This window comes from Haliotis cracherodii, unplaced genomic scaffold (assembly GCF_022045235.1).
Source record: "Haliotis cracherodii isolate W230 unplaced genomic scaffold, xgHalCrac1.p SCAF_12, whole genome shotgun sequence".
Taxonomy (NCBI): Eukaryota; Metazoa; Mollusca; class Gastropoda; order Lepetellida; family Haliotidae; genus Haliotis; species Haliotis cracherodii.
The window spans coordinates 15134458-15160830 of NW_027266267.1; the positions used below are offsets into that span (position 1 = coordinate 15134458).

Below are 26373 nucleotides of genomic sequence, written 5' to 3' on the forward strand. Positions count from 1 at the left end.
TAGTGTTCAAAGGGGGTAGTCTACGTGGGGGTAGAGGTCTAGGAGAGTCGGTTGATCTAGCTTTACTCAGCTGTAAAGGCACAACAGTAGGATCAATATCCTCTGTATTGTGGCTTTCTGGTGGTAAGCTGTTATCAACATTGTGTTTCCGGACCAACTGATGAAGTGGAGTCTTCTTTGGTTGTTTTGTGCAATCGCTGTGTTCTCTGTAATTGTCATGCAATATGAAGTCAGTGTTTTCATTTCAGAGTGTGTCTCTTTGATGACTGGTTTGAACCCCTTACAGACAATATGAGTTGTATTATGTAATGTAAACTTGAATGATAATGTCTGTATACATGTATAGGACACCCCGTATCAACAAATGAAATATCCTCTTGGTCTCGTGTATGACCTGGTCATGTTTCCAGACAAATTATGAAAAAACACATACCCCTGGACTAGTTGTTATGAAATATTTTTTGAAAAGGTTAACACCATGAGGCAACATATAATTATGCACAATAACATATTTGACAACCATACAGTTATGTTTAACAAGTACAAGCTACAGAACCATAGATACATCATCATGAACCTGTGGTCAGGAATAAAAAATCTAAAAGAACAATGAAGAAAACCCTGCTATTTTGAAATTATCAAAACATTAGATATATTTCTTTCATGTATGTTGAAATAAAATTAAGTGACTTGTAACAGTAAAAGGTAGCAGCAAACATACAGTCTCATATTACAGAAAGTTATTGACAGAAATTCTTTATCATACAGAGCGATGTGTCTTTACATCTCACCTCATCTTCATCAAGCCATCACTGTATGGATCACCATGCAATGATATAACATTAAATGGATCTAATAGGCAAACAGTTTGGATGAGTTACATGGTTTTAATCTGTTTTGGCAGATAATCAAGACTGGTTGTTTTCTCGTATTGACATTTAATATTTAAATAGTTTGGATGATAAGAACGTTGCACAACCATCATCAGCAAATGAAAAAAGGCAACATATTTATAACTGGATCAGATAACTGTTGGTAGGATATCATGATACCACTGCAGGCATTCAGTTTCATTTTGAACTGCATGTTCAGGGTATATTACTTTTTTCCCCAAAGAGTTTGGCAAATATATGACTCATCAAAAGATCTGCCCAATAACATAACTATCTGGACATATCACATGTTTTACTTCATATCAAAATTCTTTACTTCATGCAAAAATAAAGGAGCAATAGGTTCAAAATGACCATCAGTGGCTAGTAACAGATCGATAATCTTTGAACAAGTTTTGGAAGGCAACAGTTCTTCCAAAAGAAAGATTGTATACAACAGCATTCAAAATAACAAGGTTCTTGCTCTTGCCATGTTATGAGTGATTTAGTAATGTTCTACATTTCCTCTTCGAAACGAATCTATCACTACGAAGAAGCCAATTCATTACAATGCAAAATGTCTTTGAATATTCATGTCAAGACCTCTGCACATTAATATCTGAAGTATTTATGGTAATAACAAAGTAGTATCTATTAAACTAACATATACTGTAAATCATGAAATATATGTGAGTGTCGACTGCTGGCCTAAAATGTGTTAATATATTCCACTATGTCCAGATAAAAAGGTGTCATTTTATTGATGCGAACATGGGACACTGGCATTTTTCACATTACTTTCATGACTTACAGTATACAAAAGACAGAGGGAAGCTTACATATGTTAATCAGCAGAAGTCTAACTTGCCAATAAAGCAGAGAGAGAGAGTACAGAACACAACAAGTCATTATATGAAATACATTATGATGCAATTTATCAGGGATGTTTCTCATGATTCACAAATTGTTAAAACTGATCAGCAATTTCACTGAATTAACAATGCAGATCTTTTTAAGGCCTGCAACACAGTTTCAACTGACCATCCCTGACATAATATACCATCACAAATAACAAAAAGCATTTGAAGGCAAGTTTAAGAGCTTAGAAGTGGAATATTCACACAAAGTGAAATTAGCACTACCAGACTATACTGAAGAATGTCACTCTTCAACAGGATAACCTACTGCGTAGTTCTGAAAAATAAAAATGAAGATTTTTGTAACATAATCTTTGAAAGAAATAAGGAAGAATTGTATTGAGCAAAATGCTAGCAAGAACTTCCAATAATGAGTATTAATTAACTTGTTCATTATGTTAGATTAATCCATTCACATGATTTTCTTTTGATAATAAATAAACCAGACCAGAAATCTGCATTAATGAGTGAGGCTTCTAATGTTGATGTTTAGTGATTTGACTAGTATCTAAAACCCTTCAATATGGATAATTGTACAGCATCAAGAGCCATGCCATGTGACCTTTGACAATGTTCTGATGATTGACCAATTTCGTTGGCTAATGAAATGTCTTTCATAAAGAACAGCTATTGCCTATTTATCAGATCTAGGTCATCACTTGGAAAACAATGTCAGGCAGATCACACCTTTGGTACTTAATTTTGACTGTTTTCAGTGGTACTTTATCAGTCTTTTATGATTTGTTTCAGAAATTATTTGTCACATAAAATGCAATCCTAAAATACAGTTTTTCACCACCAAGAGAGAATATATTGTCATTATTTTGGAGCAGCAATACCAGGGATCACTTTGGGAGGTAACTTAATCATTTAATTGCATTACATTTGCCTTCATTTTGAAACATGATTTGTGTTATTATGTACGATCTAAAAACAACTGGGAAAGCATGGTAGTATAAATACTTTCCAGTTTTAATATTCAAGAAAACATCTTTTTCAGCTTGAAGTTCTTTTTGAAATGTTGTATAATCCCTTCTTTGAAACATATCGATGGCTCACTATTTTGAACGTAGATCTGTGCCGAACAGTACTTTGATTGGTTGTTGAGTTTAAACTCATGAGAGACAGAAATTCTGTGCTTTGTTTAGCAATATATGAGATGGTGCTTGTAACAGCACTTCTGTAAGGAAGTTCTGGATAACCTAGGATGAAGGAAACTTAGATATGTTGAATCTTTATCAAGATTAGCATGTGAAAGACTGAATGTAGTTAACAGCTCATTGATAATGAGAATATAAGCACCATGAAAAGCTTACAAATGAGACCCTCATAATTTGCATAAATGGACCAGCAAATGAGTAAGAAAACAAAAGTCATCAGGAGATGAATCAATTCAGAAATGGAGTTTGACTACTTGTTCCCCACTTTTGGTTCATTGTGCTATTCAGTATTTTTCAATATCCCAAATCATCAAATGACACGTTCTGATCCAGAAAAGAGCACTTCCCTGATTTTAGTACAAGTCCAACTTGACGCTATTGTTATATGGCAGTGTACTTTACTGTTAAAAAATGTTGTAACTGTATTAAATGGTTTCTGGTAAGATTCAGTAGAAGCTCATAACTTTGTATTTGGACAATGTTGTCAGGAATGTAGTATTATTTAATGTAAGCAGTGGTGAGGAAGTAACTAGTTGGATGCTTCCCTCCTGAAACAATGTCGACTGATGTGGAGCATTACAGAATATTCTGGAAGGTGTTTGGGCTATATAAGAGGACGAAGGCATGATTATATCATCTCACATTTCATCTGACATTACATCAAGATCAGTGGTTGTGTGTAGATCAATTAACACCCTGGATTTCTTGCCAAGGCCTATCTCAGAAGCTTGACCACTGTTTCTTACAGGTGAATATCATTATCACAGAATGTTTTGCTATCACTACTGCCATGATATTTTGTAGTATGTATTGATTTGAAAACCTAGTTAACTGTGTAATAATATTGTTGGTTGTTTACTATTTGTTGTTTGTTTGTTGGTTTCATACTAAATTATTTTACGTACAGATTACTGGGTCAACATATTGTTTCAATTTTGGAATTGACTCGTAACACTATTGTCACATCATGTCATGCCGAAGATGCAATCACATGGACTATGTCAAGATGAGATACACACAAACTAAAAAGTATACATACTCCTTGGGTTTTGATGTTCCTTCACCTACAAACAAAATGATAATATTAGGACCAGAGTAGATTTGTTGAAATAATAATTTATGAATTTGTTCACAAAGAAATGCAAAATTAGTTATCAATTTGTATTTAGGTTTCCTCATAATTAAGGTGAGCTTCAGAGCAGTATGGTTCTGTCTAAGGAAAAAGACCCCAGTTGTAGAAAGAGGCCAAAGTTGCAGGATGGTGAAACATAATCCACCTTTTCTTTTCAAAGTCTCCCTTCGAAACACCAGAAACCTATGATTGTGGGTTTAAATCCCAGTTCACCCCACGTTCTATATTTTAACTTTTGTCAGCACCATACCCGTGGTTGCAGGTTTCACCACAGTGGTAAACATCTGAGACCTGCAACACTTTGGGCTTTCCTCTCATTAAACTTACATGCCGTGATAAAACAGGGATACTTTCAAAGCGGCGTTAAAGCCAACTCACTCTTTTTTAAGTCAAGTTTGGTTTCCAGGGAAGCATATATTGCTCCCAATGTAGATAATTCAATGAAATATGGAGGCAGGCTTGTGTGCTGTTGGGCCTAAGATGTGCTTATCCAATTTTGAAACTACTTCATGACCTGGTTACACCAACTATTATGTCATGGTTGAAGAGTACACATCGAATCATGAATTGTGCGTGTGCGTGTGTGTGAATGTGTGTGTGTGTGTGCATACGCATAACACTAGATGGAACATGTGAACACTAAGCGTTGCATCCGCAACTGTTAGTGTCACTGAAACACTAGGGGTTGATATTGCAACCACTAGTGTTAACTAGTGAACACTTAGGGGTTGATGCTGTGCATACATCAAACAGTTTTTTTAGATGAGACGTAAAACTATTTTTTGTTACATAGAGACCTCATCAATCAGATTACAAATCAATAGTTCACTTTCTGTGCACAAACACTTTCATATAATCTATGTACACTCAAAACCCCACACCGTCCTCCAACCCAACCCCCTTGAATGCTGCCAACCTCCCTCCCACTAACTGCCTCTGCCCTAAACCACCCCCAACCTGACTCCAACTCACTTGTAAACCCACAAACACTCACCCAGATTCTCCTCTTTTTCTGCAATGGTTAGTGTGAATAGTTACTAAGGGTTGATCTTGCATAGAATATCAACAAGGTTAAACCTTAGTGTAACTTTCAAGAAAGGCACATGAGGGGTTGCAGTTGCCACTCTTAAGGTTCACAGTTATACTAAAGGTAAGGTGAATACTAGGGGTTGAAACACAGCTCCATATGGCTTGTAGTTTTAGAGGAGATATGGAAAATATAAGAGATAAAGACAGACAGATGCATGGCTGACAATGTGCCAGGACATAAGTTTACTTTCATTCAGGTAAGCTAAAAAAAGGAATGATGGTGGTAAAGTTGGTGGCAGTTGAAAATTTCACCATATAATCAAAGCAACAGAATTAATACTTCTAAATGTAAGCTTCATCACAGGATTACAATGGAAAAGGAAATTAAGCAAAAGATACTCATAAGCTAATGGTACACATACCCATTTTCAGGAACAGGAATAGCCCAACCACATTTGCCAATCCAAATATCAGTCCAATAGCATTGATCAAGACAGCAGCAATGAAGATTCCCTCAGAAGATGCTGAGGAATCATAAGAGTAGGGTTGTTAGATCTATAATGAACATCAGTCATAATGCAAAGAATAACACTGAGCCCAAGTAACTTGTATATGACCTACCATATGTGCCGTAATACGCTAACTAACTGGGCAATTATATACCGGTACTCCTGCTGGGCTGCTATTTTTTTAAAAAAAGGTTGATATATTACAGAAGAAATTTCATTTAAATTTTCGGTCTTTAAGTAGGTGGTGATTATGAAGACTACATAAGGATCGGTCTAGAAGTTTGTCTGGGCTCACTCATTGGAACAGGGTGCTTAATACAGCAAATATCATACTCCAATATTTGTCTAACATCTACAAAATATAAATTGAATCTTCACATGATCCTTGCATCTCTTCACCACAAAATCAATCAGGATGGCAATCAAACCCGTGGTATCACAACAAAAAACAGTTGTGTAGTCAAGTGACCCCTTCAGTACAGATTGATTTGGCTTGTCATACATGAACTGTTTAAAAATGGCCTCACAACAAACTAGTTCAAATCAATGAATATTTCCCAAGCCAGTCACATATCAACTTTGCCTATTATCATGTGATGTAAAACACACACCAACAGGACTGTTTGTCAAACACACTGCATGTCTAGGACCTGAAGTTGCCATCATTCAATATTTGAAAGTTATATTTCAAAAGTTATTATCCAGAAGACAATGTCATACATTACTGTCTGAAAGCAGACATGTGAATTTACTAGTTATCGGTCAACCAACTGTGGTCCTTTCTAATTTAACTAATAATAAAATTTGACCTGTGTCTATGTCTTACAATAAATAGGATTCAACAAAGCAACATGCTGAAAGTAAGTGAGAATATTACCTCCACTACACTTTACTGATATCAGGATGATGAATATGATGGTAATCACCACCAGAATGAATCCAAAGATGATTGCTGCAATCCATAGGAACTTTCTCACATCTGGAAGATCAGATTAGCAATTAATTGAGGACAGTAGATACTGACAATGTTTGAACATGATTGAAGTCCACTGAATACTCACATTTCCTCCAGAACAGTATGTAAAAATTGTTCTTAATATCAGAGACTATTTGTAAACAGTCCCTGTTAATATTATTTCAAATGTATTTTTCATCGCACTGATCTCTGGATACAATTACACATGAACGTGGCCTCTTATAGTTTGTGATGTCAGATATGACTATGGTCAGCTCTTTTGAAAATAACACTTAGTGCCACAGCACTGTAGCTCAACTAGATGTGTAGTCAACAGTTTAAATTGTCAATAAAGACAGCAATTTTAACAAAAGTGGCTGTCAGCATTTTTTTTCAAAGATTTCTGCATAAATACTGAGAACTAAAAGCTAACACAAACATCTAATGATTTGGCATCATAAGGAGAAACATACCGTACTTTCTTGAGTATAGTGCGCACCCATGTATAATGTGCACCCCCCTCTAGCGGGTTCAATATTTTGGAAAAAAAGAAATTTGAATATTATGCGCAGAAAAAATTTACACCGTACCCTTTCAGCGAAGTCCGGCAAAACGAACGGGTGCTGAGAAACTTTGTCAGTACAAATTCGAAATTTGAGATAAAAAATCACCAGACATGTTTATTTACCGTTTAAATAGTATTGATTGTTCTGCTAGGCATTGTTTTATATCTAGGGATTAAGATTACCTTGTGTATTTTCTCGTAAACTAAGCCGGAAACAGCGATCAGCTGTACACACGTTTTCTTGGAATCGACCGGTGATTCGGTCAAGACACACCCAATGATATAACTTTCGCCAATAGTGTTGGCTGGTTATTAGCGGTACAGAAGACTCTTGAGTTACCTCCCTTGTCTTCGCTCTTCTCTCCCTCTTTATTTTGTACTCGCCTCGTGGTGTTCGGAAATAAAACCTCTCGCAACCGAAAAGCCTCTCCATCTTGTGTCCCAATCGTCAGTGGCCTAAGAGTGTCCGTCAAACCTTACTGGCGTGGTGGCAGCGCTACGGACAAGTTCCCACAGCTGACATTCGGTTGGATCGTGCAAAACACTCAAAGTCGCTTCACAGCAGACGATCGGTCAGTATTGCTTTTACTGGATAGCACAAGTTACACCCTCATCATGGCTAATACTGCGAGAGCACCTAAACAGTGGTGTTTAACCAAACACGAGACAGTTAATTCATTTGAGAACTGGCATCAAAATCTTTTGTATACATTGTCACTAGATCGGAACTTTGCTCCATTCCTAGCGACAGGTGCTACATGGCTCAAGAAAACCGCCCATGCTCCCTTGCGTGGATTTACGGATGATAATGAGGAGCTTCCCGTCGCGTTGCGACGAACAGCTCTACAAAAGGTCAGTGCCCTGGAACTTATGCTTGGACAAGTAGCCAATTATTGCCCCGTTATCTCCAGGAACACTATGGTGAAGAATTCTACATCCATTGGTCAGATCTGGCAAGTTATGTTCAGATCTGGCATGGAGTGATAATCAACGAGGACGAGGAACTTTCTCCCACTTTAGAGAACTTTGTTATACTCACATGGCTACGATTGATTCACCCTGAATTGCCAAGACTGGTCAAGCAAAGATATGGAACCGAACTACGCTCACAGACCTTAGCTTCCATCAAACCGGAAGTCTCGCAGGCACTTTCATCTCTCCTAGATGAAATACGCACAGGGGATGACGTGAAGATTATGAGGGCTGCAGCGTCCTCAGATGGCAACCGAAGATCTCCATTTACCAACAGACCTCCAAAGACCTCCCCCAACGCCCAAACAAGATGTGCCCTCTGTGCAGTCAAGCTGGTCGTTCAGACATACGCCACTTCCTCAGTGTGTGCCCACACCTACCAGAACGGGACAGGAAATACATGACGAAGGCTCGACAGATATCGCACATTTTGGACATAAACGACAATGACAATGAGGAGACAGAGGATGTTTTCACCATCGAGCCCCCAACATTATCTAAGTCTAACCTCTCAGCACTTAGGATCCAGGTCCGCCAATCTCCATATATTGATGTTTTCCACCATCATCATGGTGTCCGCCTCACACTCGACTCTGGAGCAACCGGCAATATGATTCGCCTGTCAGCCGCAATACGTCTAGATGCTAAGATTACCAAGTCATCACAGTCAGCCCATCAAGCAGATGGATCCTCACCCCTAGAAGTCGTTGGAGAGACCTGCATGACATTTGCGCGCGATGACAAACAGTTTTTGTTCGAAGGCTTGGTGGATAAGGACCTCGATGTCGATGTCATTGCAGGAACCCCCTTCTTTGCGTGCAATGATGTGTACACTCGACCAGCTAAACGACAAGTGCACGTCGGTGACAATGCTACATATACTTATGGCTCTACCGACGAACCAACCACTCGTCACACTGTGCGGCGTGCAAGCCTTATACGAGCTCCCCATGTTGCTACAGTATGGCCTGGTGAATATCTGGAGGTAAGCCTTCCCGACGACATGTACTCTCAAGATGGAACCGTGGCAGTTGAGCCACGTATCGACTCTAGACAAGTGACTACAAAAGACGACTACATGTGGCCTCCACCTAGCCTTTTAACAAGTGTCTCAGGCAGGATCCGCATCCCAAATTTGACTGATAGTCCACAGACCGTGAGACAACATGAACACTTTTGTCAAGTCAGACCAGTTGCTATCCTACCGGACAACAATGCGACAGCCCATGACCCTCCAACTTCGTGTCTTAAAACCTAAACTGTTCATCACCAGGGCGCAAACTACTCTAGCCATGTCAAGTTAGATCCTGATTCTACTATTCCCCCATTGGTAGTGGCCAGTTTCAAGTCGCTTCTTGAAGAGTATGACACTGTTTTTGACCCCCGGTTCCAGGGTTATAACGGGAAGTCCGGTCCATTCCAAGCTGTTGTGAACATGGGACCTGTACTACTGCCGCAGCGCAAAGGACGTGTTCCCCAATATTCCAGGGACAGACTTTTAGAACTACAGACAAAGTTCAACGAACTCGAAGACTTGGGTGTCTTTGTCAGACCTGAGGATGCCAATATCTGCGTAGAGTACTTAAACCCATCCTTCCTAGTCAAGAAGTCTAGCGGAGGCTTCCGGTTGGTCACTGCCTTTGCAGACGTTGGACGTTACAGTAAGCCACAACCATCCCTGATGCCTGATGTTGACTCAACGTTACGCCAAATAGCCCAATGGAGACACATCATTAGCACAGACCTCACAAATGCCTTTTACCAGATTCCACTCTCACGTGAGTCTATGAAGTACTGTGGTGTAGCGACCCCCTTCAGAGGAGTGAGAGTCTATGCCATGGGCATGCCGGGGTCAGAAACTGCTCTTGAAGAGCTCATGTGCCGAGTGCTAGGAGAATTACTTGAAGAGGGAGTAGTTGCTAAACTTGCTGATGACTTGTACTGTGGTGGGGATACCCATGAAGAGATCTTACATACATGGAAGCGTGTCTTACAGGCCCTACACCGGAATGGTCTCCATCTGTCAGCCGCTAAGACTGTTATCTGTCCGTCTACGTTCACGATTTTGGGTTGGATATGGAACCGAGGCACCATTCACGCTAGCCCCCACCGAATAGCGACCCTCTCGACATGCGCTCCTCCAGAGACAACACGGGGACTTCGTTTGTTCATTGGAGCTTATAAAGTACTAGCCCGTGTCATCCATGGATGTGCCACCCTCCTTTCACCGTTGGATGAAGCCTTAGCAGGTTCACAAAGCAAAGACAAAATCATATGGTCAGACGACTTGTCAACAGCCTTTGCTAAGGCCCAGGCTGCATTGAGTTCCAACCCATTGTGCTCCCACGTCCGGAGGATCAGTTATGGATCGTGACCGATGGTGCTGTCAAGTCTCGTGGTGTCGGAGCAACACTTTACGTCACACGCGACAGTAGGCAACTTCTTGCAGGTTTCTTTAGTGCCAAACTTCGTGGACGCCAGGTTTCATGGCTTCCCTGTGAAATCGAAGCGCTTTCTGTTGCTGCGGCCACGAAACACTTCAGCCCCTTCATCATCCAATCTCACCACAACACATGCATTCTTACTGACAGCAAGCCTTGTGTTCAGGCATTTGAGAAATTGTGCAGGGGTGAATTCTCAGCGAGCCCACGCGTATCAACTTTCCTTTCCACAGTCAGTCGATATCAGGCTACTATTCGTCACCTGGCTGGATCAGCAAATGTACCCTCAGACTTCTCAAGTCGGAACGCCCCTGATTGTACTGAGCCAACTTGTCAAATTTGCTCCTTTGTCCGGAAAACTGAAGACTCGGTTGTCCGTACAATGTCAGTTCAAGAAATCATCGCCGGAGATGCTAAGTTACCCTTCACCAGCAGAGCTGCGTGGCACGACATACAATCTGACTGTCAAGATATGAGAAGGACCCATGCTCACCTGCTTCAGGGTACCAGGCCATCTAAAAAGCTCACCAACATCAAGGATGTCAAGAGGTATCTCCATTCAGTCACCATAGCTAAGGATGGATTGTTGGTTGTGCCAAGAGTTGAACCTCTAGCCCCAACTCGTGAACTAATAGCAGTACCCTGCAAAGTCCTAGATGGTTTACTCACATCCATACATATCCAGTTAGACCATCCCTCCTCCCACCAACTTAAACAGGTAGTGCACCGTTTCTTCTATGCTCTCGACATGGATAGAGCTATAGATCAAACAACGAAGAGTTGCCATCAATGCTCATCATTACAGAAGATGACCCATACCATCATAGAACAGTCGACCTCTGACCCCCCAGAATCAATAGGTACGTCGTTTGCTGCAGATGTCTTGAAGCGGTCACGACAACTCATTCTTGTCTTGCGAGAAACAGTAACCTCGTACACCAGCGCATGTCTCATCGAAAATGAGAGGGGAGATACACTACGCGATGGTCTCATCCGCCTTTGCGTTGAACTCAGACCATTAGACGGTCCAGTAGCTGTGATCAGAACAGACCCTGCCACCGGATTTACCTCTATCATCAATGATAAGCTCCTTCACAAGCACAGAATAAATCTTGAGATAGGGAGAGTGAAGAATGTCAATAAAAACCCTGTTGCCGAAAGAGCCGTCCAAGAGCTAGAAGAAGAACTTCTACGCCAAGATCCTTTGGGTGGCTCTGTCACAGTTCTGACGCTTTGTGTGACCCTAGCCCGGTTGAATGCTCGTATATGGGGAAGGGGCCTATCGGCCAGAGAAATGTGGACACAACGGGATCAATTCACTAACAGTCATTTACCTATCAGCGACAGGCAGTTGATAACTGACCAACATTCCCAGCGTTCCAGTAATCACCGCCACAGCCAGAAGTCAAAAGCCCCGAAGGGAGTTCTACCCTCTAGTGCCCAGGTACAGGTTGATGACCTGGTTTATCTTCACACAGACCGTAACAAGACTCGAGCTAGAGACCGCTACCTTGTGGTCCACTCAGATGGTTCTTGGTGCAACATTCAAAAGTTTGCCGGAAAGCAGTTGAGGAGTGCTTCATACGGAGTGAAACAGTCTCAGTGCTTCACAGTACCTAATTTCATGCCGCTGACGTAAGTACGCACTCATGCAGGGGCCAATGAGGATGACGACAATGAAGGAGACAAGTCAATGGCAAGCTGCCATCAACCACCAGACCCCCCTCATATTCCTCTAATCCTTTCTAGTCCTCCAGAGAATGACCCTATACCTGAGTATCAGACTCATGAGATGCCTGCACCAGCCTGCAGTTCCCCTACTATCCAAACAGACCAAGAAGATACAGTCAGCGATATTCCCGCCCACGTCTACACCTCTGAACCCGTGACTAGTCAGGTACAGACACAGAGGTACCCTACACGCTCACGTCATCTACCCAGCCGTTTACGTGACTACGTCCTTGACTGATATAGACAATCTGTGAGTTTATTCTCAAGCGAGTCATTGTGGACTCACACAGTGTGTTTGGCAGAATAATCCCATAGACTTGAGGGCAGTTTACCCTATGACGGTCTATCCTATGCTTCATACATTTTGTTTGTCACTATTCCCATAATGTTACGTTTTCTCGTACATTATAGGCAATGTTTGTGTTACATTTAGTTCACACGGCGGTTAGTGTATGGTACCACCATTATGTCCATCTTAATTACCAGGCAGAAAGCCCAATTCTTTACTCAGTTTCTGTTACTGGCCTTCTGGAGAAGGAAAGAAGAAGTTACGCCAATAGTGTTGGCTGGTTATTAGCGGTACGGAAGACTCCCGAGTTACCTCCCTTGTCTTCGCTCTTCTCTCCCTCTTTATTTTGTACTCGCCTCGTGGTGTTCGGAAATAAAACCTCTCGCAACCGAAAAGCCTCTCCATCTTGTGTCCCAATCGTCAGTGGCCTAAGAGTGTCCGTCAAACCTTACTGGCGTTTATAGGATTTTTAATGCAAGGATCAGCAACAATTGTATCTGAATAATATATTCCATTATTTTCTTAATTATATGCAACTTTACTAAACATATTTTAAAAAAAATAACCCTAAGCGAAGCAGCTGATCGCTATTCCTGAGTATTATTTTTTACATGGAACATGTCTGACCAGTCACCGTCAAGGCTCACACGCACGGGATCACGTGAGCGCGAGAATTTCATGTTGACATAGAATCGTCAAACAAAAACAAATATGACTTTTAATGAGTCAAAGCATGTCATTTATGATATATGTATCCATTCTCTGTCAACTAAAGTTCGTTTCAAGGCGTCAATAGCGGTATTCTGACCGTGGTTGCTGTTAATAACGGTGAGTTGTGCGATCTTCCGATCGCTTCACACACGATTTCGCCGAAACTAATAAAAACAATATTATAAGGAATTTTGAATAAAATTAATAAAATAAGTTACAAACATAAGTCCAGAAATACAGGGTATATGCCAAAGTTCAGCTTCTTTAGCAATTTCAGAGGTGAAGTTTACAGAGCCAAATGTACATTTTGAGAGTATACAAGAGCAAGTGAGACCTACAAGCAACTAAACAAAATACAAAATGTTATTATCCTTCCGTAACATAAGTTCGATCATAACATAAGTTCGATCAGCCATTTTCATCACTTACTCTCGTGTTGTTGTACGAGATTTTGCGGTACCTGGAGCTTTCATCGAGAGCGGCAGCCTTTTGCTTCGACTGGACTAAATATGCTTCGTGTGAAAATACACAACGTAAGTTTAATCCAAATAATTATAAAAAAATGTACTTTTAACCAAGGATTCCTTAACTCACTTTTTCCACAAACAAAACATCGTAATATTAAAGAAATGAGCCATCGTAAATGTCAGAGAAAACGTCGTCTGCTTTGTTTACTATCTGGACAATGGAAGTCACATGACACAATAGGTCACGCCCTCGCCAGATTAAAAATCTATGGAAGCTTCACTGGGCCATATCTTATTTCGATTTCCACGTAATATAAAGCTCTCTGGTCGACGTGAACTTTTTATATTAGGGGTTTTCAAGTGTATGCAAGTTATTTCAAAGAATGAATTTAATATTTTAGGCCATCTTCGATGGAGGACCAACAGGGAGGGGCCAGTACCGTCAATATGTGTCAAACGCACTAGACAAGGCATATGAAGCTGTTATTGATGGGATGGCTATAAGGAGAGCTTCTGAGAAATTTTGTGTACCGTTTTCGACTTTACATGATTGGATAAGCGGGAAAGTGTCAGTTGACTGTGTAACAACTGGAAGGGAGCCTCTTCTTTCACTTGAGGAAGAAAAGTTATTAGTTGACCACATCGACGTCATGGCTAACTTTGGATATGGTTACTCCAGGGCAGAGGTTACCGCTATTGCCACTGATCTTGCGATCCATCTTGGAAAAAGAAGTAAAGATGATCCACCTCTTTCTATGCAGTGGTTTTACGGTTTTGTTAAGAGATGGCCTGATCTTCGTGTTAAGAAGCCCCGATCTTTAGATCTTCAAAGAGCCAAGGCAACATCCGAGGAAACCATTACCCATTACTTTGATGAACTCGGCAGCATTTTGAAGAAATATAGGTTGGAGGACAGTCCACAGAGAATCTATAATGTAGATGAAAAGGGACTTGTAGAAAATCACGTTCCACCTTCCATAGTTTCAAGTCAACAAGTGCCAACAGCTGTTGTAGCACCGAGGTCAAGCACGACAACTGTCATCGGATGTGGTAATGCGTCAGGAAATGCTATTCCCCCGTTTTTCGTCTTTAAGGGACAAAGAATGCGAGAGGAGCTTTTGTCAGGTTGTACACCAGGATTGACTGGAACTGTTACGGAGACGGGATGGTCAAACACGGAAGTTTTCCAGCATTATCTACAATCTCATTTCAAGAAACACGCTGTCGCCGCTTCTGAAGAGTTTCCGTTGTTGGTCTTGTACGACGGTCACAAGTGCCATATCTCCATTCCACTTATTACTTGGGCGCGTGAAAATAATATTGTTCTATTTGTGCTTCCAGCTCATACTTCACATGTTTTACAGCCGATGGGTGTTGGTTGTTTTGGACCCTTTTCTAAGGTTTACAACAACCTTCGTCACAAGTCCATGCGTGAGAATGCTTCATCATCAATTGACAAACACTTGATTTGTGAATTAGCATGCAAGGCCTATAATCTCTCACTCACTACTTCTAATCTACAGTCTTCTTTCCGAAAATGTGGAATCTATCCATTCGACAAGTCAACTACTACCAAAATCAACTTTGCCCCGTTTACAGTCTTTAAACAAGCTTCAAAGTCGAATGGCGAAAACGATGACGGCGATCAAACTAGTTCCTTGACAGATGTTACAACTTTCTTTCAAGACAAAGAAGATGTTTTAAGCAAGAAGGCAGTGCCTACCAAGAAAAGAAACGTTCTCAGTGCCGTTGTTGGTGGTAAGCCGATAACAGAGTCTTCAATTCTGGATAAAATAGTTTCACATCAGGCTAAGGCATATGTGCCAAAGAGGAAATCTCAACCACCTAAAACCTCCAAACCAATTTCGAAGAAGAAGAAATGCACCCAGGCATCGCCCCGACCGTCAACAAGCAAAGCGGCAAATAATTCTCCTGTATCTATCAACGATAGCGATCTTTTGGATTGGTCTTCTGACAGCGACAGAGAGGCAGATAATGAAGTTTGTTGTGTTTGCAGCAAACGTGAGCCACAGGCAATTGGCAACTGTTATTCAGAACTTTACACTAGCTGGGCTCAATGCACTCATCCAACCTGTCAGCATTGGGTACACCTTCGTTATTGCACTTCAGTGCGTGTAGTCAGAAGAAACTCAGAATTCTGGTGCCCTTGTCATAACGAAAAAGAAGAATAATATCCAGACTGTATCTTGTGTAAATATGTTAATTTTCATGTCTTCTTCAAATTTTAACATTTGTGTGGGATTTTCTCTAAACATTACAAGAAAAACGATAAATCCGACAACGTGGCATTGTGTGATGTACTGTGACACGGATAGGACACCATACATTCCACTGTATGCGGGAGAGCGAGCCAACCAATCAGGTGACCGAACTTATGTGACGTTGTTTCTAGGTCATGTTTGTTTACTTCAAACATGGCGGGCGAAGTAGCGATCGATCTGACAGTGGATTTCACTGGAACTTTGCCAATATGGACGCTAATAAACAGTAATTAAGGTGAGCTTTCGTTTTCTTTATGTTTCCTTTGTTTCGCGCTAGTACAGCTCGGGATTGCTTATGTGATCGAACTTATGTTACGCAAGGATACAGTTTTTATAAAAATGTCTGAGTAAAGGCCAAAACAGTCTTTTTTCCAAAAGGCCTTTGATGAAGTTGATATGCCACTAAACAAAATGGCCAATACTTGAATCCCATTAGTTTGGTTGACATAAAAAGACTTGCTTTTGAATCACATTTGGTGGCTAGCAAGCAACGTTTTGCTGATTTAATAAACACTGGTCGGATTCCATTCACAGGAGTGAGTATATATTTCCTTACCAATATTAATGTGCACTTTTGAGATATTGGCTATGATTATCAAATATATTAGACAAGGGTGGTCATAATACTTCAAGGTGATGCGACAAACAGAAAATGGATGTAACATTGGAAATTTGACTAAATTGTTTTTTAATACCTGTACAACAATATTTTCCTCTATCATCAAATAACAGGGGTCCTCAGACAAGTTAACAGTAAACATTCACTTGTCCTGAGATTATTGGCCCAAAGATATAATTTTGTATAAAAAATGTTGTTCTGTTTGTTCATCAGTAAAGCTATATTAGAGGAGCAAATATGTTAGAGCAGGGTAAAAGTGCAAGGTCTTTGTCGGTGTTCATGGGCTTCAAACAGTGATGTACCTTTTGTGTCTGTCACAAGAAAGAAACCCCTCTTAAAGTGCTGTAGGTAATTGGCTCTTGCCTGAATGTCCGAAGCAATGACTGTTTTGTTAAAATTTTACAAAATTGGCCCAATATTTATTGCTCATAGTAGCATTTTCACTTTGACACACAAACTATTCTACTGAAAAGGTTGAATCAATGTCAAAATTCCAGATGAAAACCAAATGCTAACATATCAAATTTAACAATGATACATAATGGAGGAGGTATGGCAAAAATTACATTTTCAATATGGCTGCTGTGACAGCCATGTTTAAAACTGGATCCAACTTCTGTGACCAAGATAATTCATACAAGTTTCAGCTCCATAGGCCATGTGGTTTGAGATGACAATCTCATTAAAATCAGATCTTAGTTGTCGCTATCACTAAACAAAGATTTGTGGCCATCCCATTACGGGGCACGTCAGAATGACCTTTCATCCGACCAATCAGAGTGTCACTTACCAAATCGGGAAAGTGACAGTGGGAATGTGTTTTTCTAATCATGCAACCTCAAAAAGGGTAACCCAATTGGGTGGATCGGTGTTAATGATGACAATCACTGGATTGTCTGTTCCAGACTTGATTATTAACAGACCGCCGTCATATAGCTGGAATATTGCTGTGTGCGGCGTAAAAAAACAACAAACCAACTAACCAAAATGGGTAACATGGGCATTCCAAACATTTCATAGCCCGTTGGAAGTACCGCCATGCAATCGCGACCATCTGTTAGAAATTCAAGAATTTTCTTTTTTCTTTCTTTTTTCAAATTTTGAATCAGTATTTTTCAAAGCATAGTCTAGAATGGAATTTGCCAGTTTAAATTTTGTGCTGTAAAGCTCAAGAAAGCTGCTTTCTGATTCTCTAATGTCGACTTCTTTTTAGTCATCTCATTAGTCGGTCAAAGTTCGCAAAATGGGGTCTGACATGACCTGTAATGAGATGTCCTCAGATCCATGTGTAGCAGTAGCAAGCACTAAGATCCAATTATAATAAGATTGCAAAATTGCAAAAGGTAACGATGGATAACGGACAATGCACCATGACATGTTCACATGACTTTCAGTCAGGTGAGCTGAACATATAATCCACATGTGGGTCAAGACCAGGGGTCCGGAAAATTTAAAATCCCAATCGGACATTTGCATTTAGGCCATGCCCCCTTCAAATAGCGTATATTAGTAAGACTTTTCACACACATTACAAGTTGTTACGTATTCATAATATGATGAATTATTTCAATCTAAATTGTTTAATTCGCCGGATAATTGATAACAAATAATATCATTTTAGATATACATGGAAAACATACGTTTGTTTCTGTTATAAACACGATCTGTTAATGTAGTGAACGGCCTAATTAATATTCATTATCTGCTCAAGTGTACGCGTTGTAACATTTGGATCGACACTATTATCCCATATTTGGTTATCATGTGACCTCAAGGGGGAAAAAAGGTTTTTTTAAAACCAAAGATTATTTAAAAACAAGACAGATAATATAATCACAAATACTAAAATATTGTTGATAGCAATAGTTATTTGAATACTTTTTTTTCATCTGTACTTAATTATTGACCATAAGAAAATTTGATATCAATCGTCACAGAAAGCAAAATGGCAGTCAATCAAGATTCAATATACGACTAGCTACTGAAAACAATAAAATCTGCAAATCCTCATTGTATGTCAACCAAGTGAAAGTCGTTAGCCACGACTTACAAAATGATCGTCCGGACTTTGAGGGTTTGGCTGATCTGCTCGAATAATCTGCATCGGTCGACTGGCTGTCGTCACGCTTTTGCTTCTTGTCTGAGGTTACGTATCGTAGAATTTTGAGGATAATGAGGTACATTACTTCCTTACTTACTTTGGAGATTTAACGTGGGCTTTCCAACTGATGCGTATTCGCACACGGGCCAGGCCAGGCCAGGCCATTTAATGTGTTTCCGAAAGGGGCGAAAGTGGTGTGTGCAACCCAAGAGGGGGCTTTAGGGGTTGCTTATATAGAATTTGGGAATTTTGAGATTTGGAATAGATGCAGATGGGGTTGGGGAGTAGAACTAAGGGAGCTGGGTATGGTGGATGTTTGTTTGTTTATGTGATTTTGATTTGGTAGATTATAGTGTTTTTAGATGCATTTTATTAGTTCCGTTTTGATTAAGAATTCGCCTAAGGCCTTGAAGTTTTCTAGTTTATTTTGTGGGTTTAGTATTGCTTCTAGAATGAGAGCCTTGTTTAGATTGAGGGTGGTTTGTAGTGTAGTTCGGTGTGTTAGGTAGTGAGTGCAGTGGATGAGTGCGTGTTCTGGGGTTTCTAGTTGTTTGCTGTGTGGGCAGTTACCTGTAGTGTGTTTTTTAATTTTTTTTAGGTGGTTATTTAGGTTGGTGTGTCCTGTTTGGAGTTTAGTGATTACTCTGTCGATTTTTTTGATGGATGGAGACTTTTTGGTTTGGTTAGTGGTTTGCTGAGTACTTTTTTGATTTGGCTATTTGAGCTTAGATATAGGTTATGCCATTTTTTGGTGATTTTTTGCTTGTTTACGCTTTTAATTTCTGATTTTGAGATGGGTAAGTTTAAGTTTATTTCTGGCATTTTGAGTGATAGTTTGGCTGCCTTATCGGCGTGTTCATTACCGTATATTCCTATGTGGGCGGGTATCCACAAGAAGGTTAGTTAGTTGCCTGCCTTAGTTAAACCTGTGTGTTTGGAGGTCGGATCTGAAGATCTGTCCGTGTAAATGTGACACCAATTTGGCCAATTTTCGTGTATGTATGCTAGTGTGGTGGTTTCAGCTATGTTTGGGTCGGTTTGTTTATTTATTTGGCTAGCTAGTGTTGTGTCTATTTTGGGTATTTTAAGTTTAGGGGTGAAGATATTTGATTGTTTGCAGTTTTGTTTAAGATTTTTAATTTGGTGTTCGTTTAGGTAGTTTGTTATCTTTGGGATATTAGAGTAAGTAAGGGGTGTTTACGAGCTAGAGCTTGGTTTTTGGGGTTGATATTTTGGTTTATTAAGTTTTGGATGAGAGGGTTTGATTGGGACGCGGCCCAGAAATTTAAGCTTAGCTGTTCCCTGCGTAGACTTTTCTCCTGGCATTTCTCCTGTTAATGCCTGAAGTGAGGTGTAGGAGGTGCCATGTCGGGTGCGTGTAATTAGCTTGAGAGCCTGATATTGTATTGAGTCAAGTTTTTTAGAGAGTTGTTTAGGGTGTTGTATATGGCGCAGCCGTAGTCTAGTTTTGATCTAATTAGTGATATGTAGAGAGAGAGGAGGGTATCTTTGTAGGCTCCCCAGTTAGAGCCAGTTAGGCATCTTAGGGTGTTTAGGTCTTTACTGCATTTAGTTGTTAGGTTTTGGATGTCAGCATCCCAGGTGAGATGTTCATCGAAAATAAGTCCTAAGAATTTGGTTTGTTTTTGAAATTTGATTGTTTGGTTGTTTAGCTAGAGGATTGGGGAGGCGGGTTTCATGTTTTTATGTTTGAATACTATTCCTGTTGTTTTTTCTGAGTTAAGGGAGAAGCCCCATTTGTCAGCCCATTGTTGTATTTTATTAAGAGAGTAAATTTTGGGCCATTTTAATGCTTTTAGTGCAGATCCAGAGGGCTCCATCATCCGCGAATTTTGATGTGTTTACTTTAGGGGATAGGCCCTCGAATAGATCGTTTATCATTATACTGAAGAGGGTGGGGCTGAGGATACTGCCCTGGGGAGTGCCATTTTCTAGGGGACATTGGTCCGATAGTGTTTGGTCTATACCCACGGTTATTTACGATTGTTTAGGAAGTACTGGATGTAGTTTATTATCTGACCTTTGAGTCCTATTTTTAAAAAAAAATTTATTAGCCTGTCGTGCCATACCATGTCGAAAGCTTTAGAGAAGTCTAAGAAGATTCCTGTGGTATATTGTTTATTTAGTTGTCCTGTCTTAATATCTTGCACTAGTCGGGCGAGGTTATCTACGGTTGAGCGGCCAGGAGTGAAACTGCTTTGATTTGGGTTTATGATGTTATTTTGGGTTAGGTAATGTTGTAATCTATTTTTAGGCATTGATTCCATTACTTTACATAAGTTTGAAGTTAGGGATATTGGTCTATATGAGTTAGCTTGATTAGCTGGTTTATTAGGTTTAGGGATTGGTATGACTAGGGCCTGTTTCCAGGGAGTACGAACCTGTCCGTTTAGGTAGATGAGATTGTATAGTTTGAGTAGTGCCTGGAGTAGTTTTAGGGGGAGTTTTTTAATTATTTGGTAAGAAGTTAGGTCTAATCCTGGGGCTGTGCCCTTTTTCCTGTTTTGGATAACGTAGAGGAGCTCCTCCATTGTGTAGGGTTGGTTTATTTCTAGATTGTTATTGTTTGGTTCTTTTGTGGGTTTGTTTTCTGTTTGTCTTGGAATTTTTGGCTGAAGTTGGTGTTACTGCTAACAGCCGAAAAGTGGTTGGCGAGATTATTTGCTTTTTGGGCGGGGTTGGTTGAGTTGTTAATGCTAGGTTTTTTTATGTCGTTTTAAGCCTCTAATGGCGTGGATTTTGCCAGACCGTTTTTGCATCTGTACGGTTATTTATACCTTCGCAGAATTTTTTCCAGTCTCTACTTTTGGCTATTTGGACTAGTTTTTTAACCTGGTGGTTTAGTTCGTGGGCTATGTTTAGATGTTTGTAGTCGCGTTTTGCTTTATTGAAGTCTGATTTACGTTTTCATCTAGTCTGTTCTATTTCCTCATTCCACCATGGCACGGTCAGTTTGCCTGTCTTAGATGTTTTGAAGGGGATGGAGGTTTTGGCTTTGGTTATTATATAGTCTGTTAGGTTTTTACAATAGGTTTCTGGATTATTATTTTCTATTTCGTTTAAGTTAGCTTCGTTGCAGATATCTTGGAATTGGTCCCAGTTAGCTTTATTGTAATGGAATTTTGGTTCTTTGTTTTCCGTTTGGATTGGTACGTTTGTATTTCCTATAGTTATGTCTATGGGGAAGTGGTCTCAGTAATCAATCCTCGACTAATTAGTGTCAACTCAGTTTATTGCCTAATACAGTGAGTGACCGCTTGGACTATCAGCAAGATTACAACAATCAAAACAAACAAAGCTTGTCAGTGTAGATAATCTTCATTGTGTAACAACTGCAGACAGAAATGCTCAGTCCTAACTGTTGATTATGTCCGGTCAAAATTTAAGAATGTCCGGACAACACTTTTTAAAATGTCCGGACAGAAAAATTTAAATGTCCGGTAAGCAATTTTTTAAACCGGACATTTGAGATTGTCTGGCGCATACAACGGTTTCTGGACCCCTGGTCAAGACATACACACCTGAATTTGCAACAGAGAAATAGGGCAACATAAGTATACAGGTTGTATTAATGCTATATATACGAACCATATTTTGTTCATTGATAAGTGTCAATAATCTTATACAAAGAGAGTTAGCAGAATGCAGATCAATTACTGAGACTCAAATATGACCTACTATCATCTCTCTTTGGTTCAATCTTCACTCGTCTGTCCGGCACACTCTCTGGAAATAGAAAAATGGCTGATATGGTTATCATACAAGAGCATGGAGTAAACAATTACAACAATAAGGGACAGATGTTGTTCAGCCATATGCTGATTTCTCCTTCAAAGGAACTTGAGTGAGTGAGTGAGTTGGGTTTAACACCGCTTTGAACAGTATTCCAGTTATATCACTGCATAAAAACTGCACAAATGCACAAAGTCAAAATAAATTGGAAGATTTATACTTTACAAGTCTTAACTAAAGATAGGGTCAGAAACTTTTCAATAATTTTTTAGCACATATCTAAACCTGTCATTTGGCATAATTTTCAAAATAAAATTATGGATTATTATTTATTGTCAAAGTCAACTGTTCCACATATCCGATCAAGATAAAACAATCAGGCTCCTGTTTTGTAATGAAAATGATGGGTAAGAGCAGTGCTGGTGGTCTAAGTAAGTTGTACCACCTCCTCATGAATTTTTAAGGATGAGAGCCAAAGCTCTGATGCACGTAAGTAAATGCAGTTGTTGGGTATTGCATTAAGATTTTCAGTTACATTAATAATATTCTTCACACAAAATGTGGATGGATGAAATGGTTTAGTGTTGAATATATTGGCTAGAGGAAACTGTCCTTGAACTTCCACACAAGTCACTTTTACTAGCTACATTTGTTCAGTAATAAAAGCGTACTCGCCCTAAGAGTTCTTGTTCCTTACTACAATCCACATTATCCTTACATTTATAGTGTTCTTTGCCACACTTTTCAGTCACAAAATCACCCAACGAATTATAAAATACCATGTCATTCATGCGTACTGGTGAATTTGATGTCTGACGCTTGGTTTTCAGTTTTCGCGATTCTTTACCACCCTGTATCTGGTAGATTATGGAATGGGACGAGTGTGCCAAATGGCATTGTAAGTGGCCGGAGGCTAAAGTCAAGAGACACCATGTCTACCCATAACCTTGTAGCCTATGCGACCCTTTCCATTAATTTCCATAACATTTTAGTCAGGACTAGATAAAGTTACACTTCGTTTAACAGTGTGGACATAGCTCATTTGCTTAGCTGTCAGGCTAACAATCCAAAGGTCACGAGTTTGCATCCAATGGATTTTCACAAAAACTGGTTGCTTGTCTTCGAGACATGTGGCCTTCAGAAGAGAACGTCTTCATAAGAATTTGTGGTACTGTACTGTAAAGGTGCTCCTGATCTTTCAATAACAGATAATATTCTCATTGTTTCTGTTATTTAATAAATGTTTTTTGTGATGTAGGAAAGATGCAAATGAAAAGAGATGTGACACATGCAGTGTTTCAACAATGGGATATCCTCCTTATGTGTGTTTTTGTCATATTTCTATCAAAAGGAAGTATTAGAAGATCAACCGTGTACAAATAAAGTGGAATATGAACTTTTTAATAGTGAGTGGGGGAATAGTATTCCAGTTAAACCATAGTGTGTTAGCTTATGAGTACATGTATGTATACTCATAGTATGGGAGGAAGGCCCAAAGTGACACCAGTTGTAGATATTTAAACCCACATGCACAAATATGGTGCTGACAGACGAAAGATCAAGGTTAAGCAGACCCAAGTCTGCTGATGTCTCCTTATTGTCAATAAACACCTACCATGGAGATAAATTCATGTGTCAGTAATGATGGGTTTGTCAAATAGTGTATACTAATTATACATGGAGTATATAGTGTCAATTGCAAGAATAACACCCTTGACTTACTGTTGGTAATTTCCTTAGCTTTTACAGACTTCTCGAATATGATGTGAGCCTCTTTCTCCTTCACAAATATTGGTTTCGTCTATGAATAAATCAGAAATAGGATTATGGCTTGTTAATGAACTTTATGTTAGATCACAGCATAAATACAATCACAACAATGCCTCATACAAACATGAAACTACAAACTAAGCCAAACTGTGCTAAAGGTACAGAAGCTCGCTCCTCCTTAACATTATTGATGAGATGATCTCACAATGCTGTTGTAAACATAAAGAATCTCCACTGATTGCCTTTTGACAAAGTGTTTCAAGGCCCACAAATTTACATACCACCATGCATTACTTTTACTTCAACATGCCCACTGCAATCTCAAATCAGTTCCAAGCTGCATAATGTTAAACCTTCCACATTTCCACCTTATGACATCACTACCAGTTTAATGGCAACATTTCTGGTTTTAAATAATATTAATCAATTAGTTCTATGCCTCTAGCTACATTAGTACGACAGTGCCGTGAACAACATGTTTAATTACTTTGACCCTCAATTACAGTTATTTTTAGTTGGAACAAACAACAGGTGGTTGGTTCAATACACAAAGAAGCAGAACTATCTTATGAATAACCAATCCAGTGACCTTGACCTTCAATTAAGGTCACAAAAAATCTTATCACTTCAATATGCACTGTACTGTATGTACCATCATTCAACAGTCAACACTTATTCTGTTATTGTGAAAATTATACAGTTTGATCTTGAGAAAAAACTTGACCTTCACTAAAAGTGACAAGTATTTCAAGAAGATTTCTAAGGACTATCAACCTAATAAGACATGCCCTGGAGGAATGAAATGTAAAAATGAAAATGAAGCACATGCTACTCATTTAATCTTAGTAAGCATGCCCTAGTTTGTTTGTCATAAGATTGTTATCATTTGTCAGCAGTCTAGTGACGGATGACAATCCCTTGAGTTTTGTCGAACAAGCATGTCGGTATCAATCTGTTGAAGTATCAATTTGTCAATCCTTCAATGTCGATGCATGATGATCTTTTGATCAATGTCGAAAAAATATTGAACGGTTTATGAGTTATGCTCCGGAAACTAACCCTACCCTCACAGAACCTAAGTCCATCTTGTTGCCATGGAAGCGTAAAAAATAAAAATTTCTAAAATTTCTAAATAGCAAAAGGCACCAGTTCAGCATGTACTTGACAGACCTGCAAGGTTTCATGAAAAAATATTGAACGGTTTATGAGTTGTGCTCCGGAAACAAAACATGACAAACGGACAGACAGAGCCTGTTTCTATATCCCCCGCCAACTTTGGTGGGCGGGGGGATAATAAAATAGGGTCTGGTGGGGAGGAAAATAGCATAGTCTAAAGTACAATCAGACCAAGATCACCACATACACACACACGCACCCAATAGATGACCAGTCCCTGAAAGAGAGGCACTGCATTAGTCATTCTACCTTCATTTTATGCTCTTTGAACAATGCGTTGCAAAGTTTATCATCCACACGAAGGTCGTCTTCAGCAGTGAGCTTAACTGAATCGATCCAGTCTGTAAACAAAACCAAGAAATACAAACAAGTAAATTCGATCAGTTGTACTGACAGATCACTCTGTTTAACAAGATGCTTGTACAACACATACAGAGAACCATTTTCACTAAAAGCAATTGTTGCACACCTTATTTCATGTGTATCTGCATAACTTGACATCTCGGTCAATCATCGAAATTAAATTTTAATGTGAATTGTACTATGTATAGAGAGCAGATGTACATTGTTTGTTTATTAGCTTTTTGTTTTATGCCACCTTCAACAATATTCCAGCTATATGACGGCAGCTTGTAATTCTTCAAATCTGGACCAGATAATACAGTAATTGATACGATGAGCAGGGTATGATGATATGCAATCAACCAAGTCAGGAAGCCTGACCACCTGATTTATCAAATCACCTCTTACGACCAGTACAGAGAATGTATACTTTCACAAAATAAATAGGAGATACTTTGCAATTACTTAAAATTCCCAAAATTGTAAGAGCTATTAGTCTCTAATAATAGTTGTATGATACTAATGAACAAATTGGGAACACATTACAACCGATAGTGAAGTATTTCAGTAGATGTCATGA

The 26373-nt window shown here is 39.5% G+C and overlaps 2 protein-coding genes and 1 pseudogene across 2 annotated transcripts; 2 read left to right on the top strand and 1 right to left on the bottom strand.

Annotated features, from left to right (window-relative positions):
* On the bottom strand, nucleotides 1-25360 carry LOC139457075 (uncharacterized). The gene is made up of 7 exons (XM_071238517.1): nucleotides 25340-25360; nucleotides 24228-24306; nucleotides 22452-22499; nucleotides 6497-6598; nucleotides 5533-5634; nucleotides 3989-4013; nucleotides 1-2066 (listed from the first exon to the last, which is right to left on the bottom strand). The coding sequence occupies exons 1-7, from the start codon at nucleotides 25358-25360 to the stop codon at nucleotides 2054-2056; spliced, it is 390 nt and encodes a 129-aa protein (XP_071094618.1). The 3' UTR covers nucleotides 1-2053.
* LOC139457987 (uncharacterized) lies at nucleotides 7755-12521 on the top strand (annotated as a pseudogene).
* On the top strand, nucleotides 13793-15942 carry LOC139457579 (uncharacterized). Its single transcript, XM_071238955.1, has 2 exons — nucleotides 13793-13816; nucleotides 14152-15942. The coding sequence occupies exons 1-2, from the start codon at nucleotides 13793-13795 to the stop codon at nucleotides 15940-15942; spliced, it is 1815 nt and encodes a 604-aa protein (XP_071095056.1).
* Nucleotides 25361-26373: the final 1013 nt, after the last annotated feature.

Bases quoted from the DNA above. Each gene is read 5' to 3' on its own strand.
- LOC139457579 (XM_071238955.1), top strand. From the start codon at position 13,793: ATGCTTCGTGTGAAAATACACAAC. The intron at 13,817-14,151 runs GTAAGTTTAATC...TTAATATTTTAG, and splicing joins TTCGTGTGAAAATACACAAC to GCCATCTTCGATGGAGGACC.
- LOC139457075 (XM_071238517.1), bottom strand. From the start codon at position 25,360: ATGGACTTAGGTTCTGTGAGG. The intron at 5,635-6,496 runs GTAATATTCTCA...ATGATTCCTCAG, and splicing joins ATCAGTAAAGTGTAGTGGAG to CATCTTCTGAGGGAATCTTC. The intron at 4,014-5,532 runs GTATGTGTACCA...TTTTGTTTGTAG, and splicing joins ATTCCTGTTCCTGAAAATGG to GTGAAGGAACATCAAAACCC.